This window comes from Erinaceus europaeus, chromosome 17 (assembly GCF_950295315.1).
Source record: "Erinaceus europaeus chromosome 17, mEriEur2.1, whole genome shotgun sequence".
Lineage (NCBI taxonomy): Eukaryota > Metazoa > Chordata > Mammalia > Eulipotyphla > Erinaceidae > Erinaceus > Erinaceus europaeus.
Genome location: NC_080178.1, coordinates 9030350 through 9034994, shown reverse-complemented (window position 1 = coordinate 9034994; position 4645 = coordinate 9030350). Strand labels below are relative to the sequence as shown.

General features: G+C 46.3%; 1 protein-coding gene across 1 annotated transcript; it reads right to left on the bottom strand.

The window, feature by feature from the left end:
• Positions 1 to 2696: 2696 nt before the first annotated feature.
• On the bottom strand, positions 2697 to 3632 carry LOC103110327 (olfactory receptor 4D9-like). The gene has a single exon (XM_007519502.2). The coding sequence runs from the start codon at positions 3630 to 3632 to the stop codon at positions 2697 to 2699; it is 936 nt and encodes a 311-aa protein (XP_007519564.2).
• Between the last annotated feature and the right edge of the window lie 1013 nt (positions 3633 to 4645).

Sequence of the window (4645 nt, the reverse complement as noted above, 5' to 3'; positions counted from 1 at the left end):
TTCTTTTTAAGTTTTTTATATTTATTTATTTTCCCTTTTGTTGCCCTTGTTTTTTAAATTATTTTTGTAGTTGTTATTGTTGTTGTTATTGGTATTGTCCTTATTGGATAGGACAGAGAGAAGTAGAGAGAGGAGGGGAAGACAGAGAGGGGGAGAGAAAGACACCTGCAGAGCTGCTTCACTGCCTATGAAGTGACTCCCTTGCAGGTGGGGAGCCAAGCCTGGGCTTGAACTGGGATCCTTATGCTGGTCCTTTCACTTGGCGCCACGTGCGCTTAACCTGCTGCACTACCTACCGCCCGACCCCCACCCTACCAGCCTGTTTCTATCTTTCCTGAGTGGACCAGAGTTCCGGAGGTGAGAGGACCCAGGACACATTGGTGAGGTCGTCTGCCCAGAGAAGTCGGGATGGTGTCATGGTAGCATCTGTAACTTGGTGTCTGGAAGGTTGCATGACCTAAGTTGAGACAAGACGGTTAGTGAACAGGAACCAGAAAGTAGGATCAGAGCAGATGAGGTTAAGGATTTTAGGGTGGAAGAAAGCTAGGAATAGGAAAACCATTTTAGACATTAAAGCAGGAATCTTGATTCAGCTTCTCAAAGGGAAACCCCAAGACTGGCTTGGAAAAACAGAAACGGAAAATGATTTCCTCAGAGGAAGAGCTGCTGGATGTTACAGCCTTGACTCAAGGTTTCCTGGAGGCCATTTTGCCAATTATCGCTTGGCCTATACATGCTACAGTCCCAGCTGCAGAATTCAGATCAGCTCTCTGATCATTCCCTGACCTGTAAAATAAGGTGGTTGGGTCATGCAAACTTTCAAATGAATTCCTGCAAGAGCTAACAATTTATGAATCTCACTTTCTGTTTGTTTGTGTTTTCTTTTCTTTTTTTTTTTTGAGAGAGAATTGCTCAGCTTGTGGTTTATTGAGTTGCCGGGCTTTGAGCCTGGGATCTTGGGAGCCTCAGGCATGAGTCTTTTATATAACCATTAGCCCAACAGCCCACATCCAGCATTCTTCATTTGTCAACAATATTGTCATGAGGAAACCCTATGGAGATATTTACTTCAAGCCATTCTTATTAGATCCTTTACATAAGGCATGTTGTTCAAGAGGGTCTATTGATTAGGGTCTTATAATCTGTTAGGAGAAAAAAAATTTTTTTTTTCTTTTCCATTTTTCCTTTTTTTCCTCCCAGAGCCCTGCTCAGCTCTGATTTACGGTTGGTGCTGAGGAGGGTTGAATCAGGGACCTCTGGTGCCTCAAGCATAAAGTTATTTTATTTTATTTTATTTTATTTTTTGCCCCCAGGATTATCACCGGAGGCTCAGTGCCAACACTACAAATCTACTGCTCCTGGCAGTCCTTTTTTTCTCTCCCTATTTTATTGGCTAGGACAGAGAGAAACTGAGAGGGGAGGGGGAATTAGAGAGGGAGAGAGAAAGAGAGACACCTGCTTGAACCTTGACCCTTGAATAGTCAATCATGAAAATCTTTTTCCATAACCATTATGCTATCTCCCTTGACTGAGAAAGCTTTTTTAAAAAATTATCTATTGTTTTTTTTCTTAAATTAGATAGACAGCCAGAAATGGAGGAGAAGGCGCAGATAGAGAGGGAGAGAGACAGAGAGACACCTGCAGCCCTGCTTTACTACTTGCCCAGCTTTTCTGCTGTAGGTGAGGACCAGTGGCTTGAACCTGGGTCCTTGTGCATTGTAACATGTTTGTTCAACCAAGTATGCTACTACCCGGTCCCTGAGAAAGTTTTTTTTTAAAAAAAATTTATTTATTTATTTACTTATTCCCTTTTGTTGCCCTTGTTGTTTTATTGTTGTAATTGATATCATTTTTTTAAAGTTTTATTTATTTATGAGAAAGGAGGAGAGAGAAAGAACCAGACATCACTCTGGCACATATGCTGCCGGGGATTGAACTTGGGACCTCATGCTTGAGAGTCCAAAGCTTTTACCACTGTGCCACCTCCCGGACCACAATTGATGTCATTGTTATTGGATAGGACAGAGAGAAATGGAGAGAGGAGGGGAAGACAGAGAGGGAGAGAAAGATAGACACCTGCAGACCTGCTTCACCGCCTGTGAAGCGACTCCCCTGCAGGTGGGGAGCCGATGGCTCGAACCGGGATCCTTATGTAGGTGCTTGTGCTTTGTGCCACCGCCCAACTCCCAAGAAAGTTTCTTTTTTTTTTTTTTCACTTTTTATATTTATTCCCTTTGTTGTCTTTGTTGTTTTATTGTTGTAGTTATTATTGATGTTGTTGTTGGCTAGGACACAGAGAAATGGCTAGAGGAGGGGAAGACAGAGAGGGGGAGAGAAAGATAGACACCTGTAGACCTGCTTCACCACTTGTGAAGCGACTCCCCTGCTGGTGGGGTGCTGGGGGCTCGAACCGGGATCGTTATGCAGGTTCTTGTGCTTTGTGCCACGTGCACTTAACCCGCTGCGCTACCGCCTGACCCCCGAGAAAGTTTTTTTAACTCTTGATTTTTTAAAATCAATTTTCTTTATTTATCAATGAAAAAGATAGAGAGAAAGAAAGAACCAGACATTTCTCTGGTACATGTGCTGCTGGGGATTGAACTCTGGACCTCAAGCTTGAGAGTCCAATGCCTTATCTACTGGGCCATTTCCAGGACCTCAAATCTTGATCTTTCCATTGTGGACATTATGGTGTCTTATTCTTTCTCAGAAGGCCCAAGTCTTCTCTTCAGTCTCCTCATGGCTGACTTCATCTCCTGGTTCCTCAGGGTGTAAATCAGAGGGTTCAGGACGGGAATGATGATGGTGAAGGTGACAGAGACGGCTCTGTCCATGGGGAGGGCGGTGAAGGGCCGGGCGTAGACGTAGATGCAGGGCACAAAGTGCAGGGTGACCACCGTGATGTGGGCTGTGCAGGTGGAGACGGCTTTCCTCCTGCCCTCCCCTGTGTGCGATCTCAGCATCATCAAGATGACTGTGTAGGACACGAGGAGGAAGACGAACCACAGGGTAGAGATCAGCCCGTTGTTGGAGATCATTAAGATGTCCAGAGCAAAGGTGTCCGTGCAGGCGAGTTGGAGCACCTGGGGGACGTCACAGTAGAAGCCATCGACCACATTGGGTCCACAGAAGGGCAGGGGCAGCAGCAGGGAAATCTGCACGATGGAGTGGACGAAGCCCCCCACCCAGGAGGCCACGATGAGGGCCGTGCACCGTCCCCTGCTCATGAGGGTCACGTAGTGCAGGGGCTTGGAGATGGCCATGTAGCGATCCAGGGCCATGACGGAGAGAGAGAAAATGTCTGCCCCGCCCAGGAGGTGGAAGAAGAACATCTGGGTGAAGCAGCCGTTGAAGGAGATGGTCTTTCTCCTTGAAAGCAAGTCCACCAGGACCTTGGGAGCAGTGATGGAGGAGAAGCAGATGTCCAGGACAGAGAGGTTTCGCAGCAGGAAGTACATGGGGGTGTGCAGGCGGGACTCCCAGGTCACGGTGACCATGATGAGGAGGTTGCCCAGCACGGTGCTTGTGTACACCAAAAGCAAGAAGAGGAACAGGACCAGGCTCAGTGCCGGTGACTGGGTCAGTCCTTGCAGAGTGAATTCTTTCAACCTGGTGTAATTTCTATGCTCCATTGGGTCATGTTTCTTCTTCGGCTACCTGGGGAGAAGATCGCAAAGAAGTAATATAGAAAGAAGGGGTGGGTGGTGGCACACCTGGTTAAGCACTGTAGCATGAGGACCCGGGGTTGAAACCCCCAGTCCTCACCTGCAAGGGGAAAGCTTTGCAAGTGGTGAAACAAAGCTGCTGGAGTCTCCCTGTCTCTCCCTTTCTACCTCCTCCTCCCATCTCAATTTCTGTCTGTCTCTATCCAATAAATAAATAAAGATAATAATAATAATAACAATAATAATAATAATAGTTTGTGGTCCAGGAGGTGGCGCAGTGGGTAAGGAATTGGACTTTCAACATGAGGTCCTGACTTCAATCCCCCGCAGCACAGGTACCAGAATGATGTCTGGTTCTTTCTCTCTCTCTCTCTTATCATTTCTCATGAATAAGTAAATAAAATCTTTAAAAAAAAAGTTAAAAAAAAAGGGGCCAGAAAAAAAAAGGGGCCAGATGGTGGCACCTGGTTAAGTGCACACATTACAGTGCACAAGGACCTTCTGCAGGTGGGCAGTCAGGGTCTGGAATCGGGATCCTTATGCCGGTCCTTGCGCTTCGTGCCATATGCGCTTAACCTGCTCCACTACCACCAGACTCCTGAAATATTCACATTTTAACTTATTACCAGAACACATGCAGTGTTTTCTTTCCTTTAAATTTTTTTTGTTTTATTTATTTACTTATTTATTTATTACTGGATAGAGACAGAGAGAAATCGAGAGGGGAGGGGAAGGTAAAGAGGGAGAGAGACAGAGAGACACCTGCAGCCGTGCTTCACCACTTGTGAAACATTCCCCCCTGCAGGTGGGGACCAGGGGCTTGAACCGGGGTCCTTGTGCACTCTAATATGTGTGCTTAACCAGGTGCACCACTGCCTGGCTACTCACATGCAGTATTTTCTTATAATTTTTCTGACCAGAGCACCCCTTAGCTCCAATTCCTAGTGAAGCCAGAGATCATTCCTGAGGCCTCTTGGCAC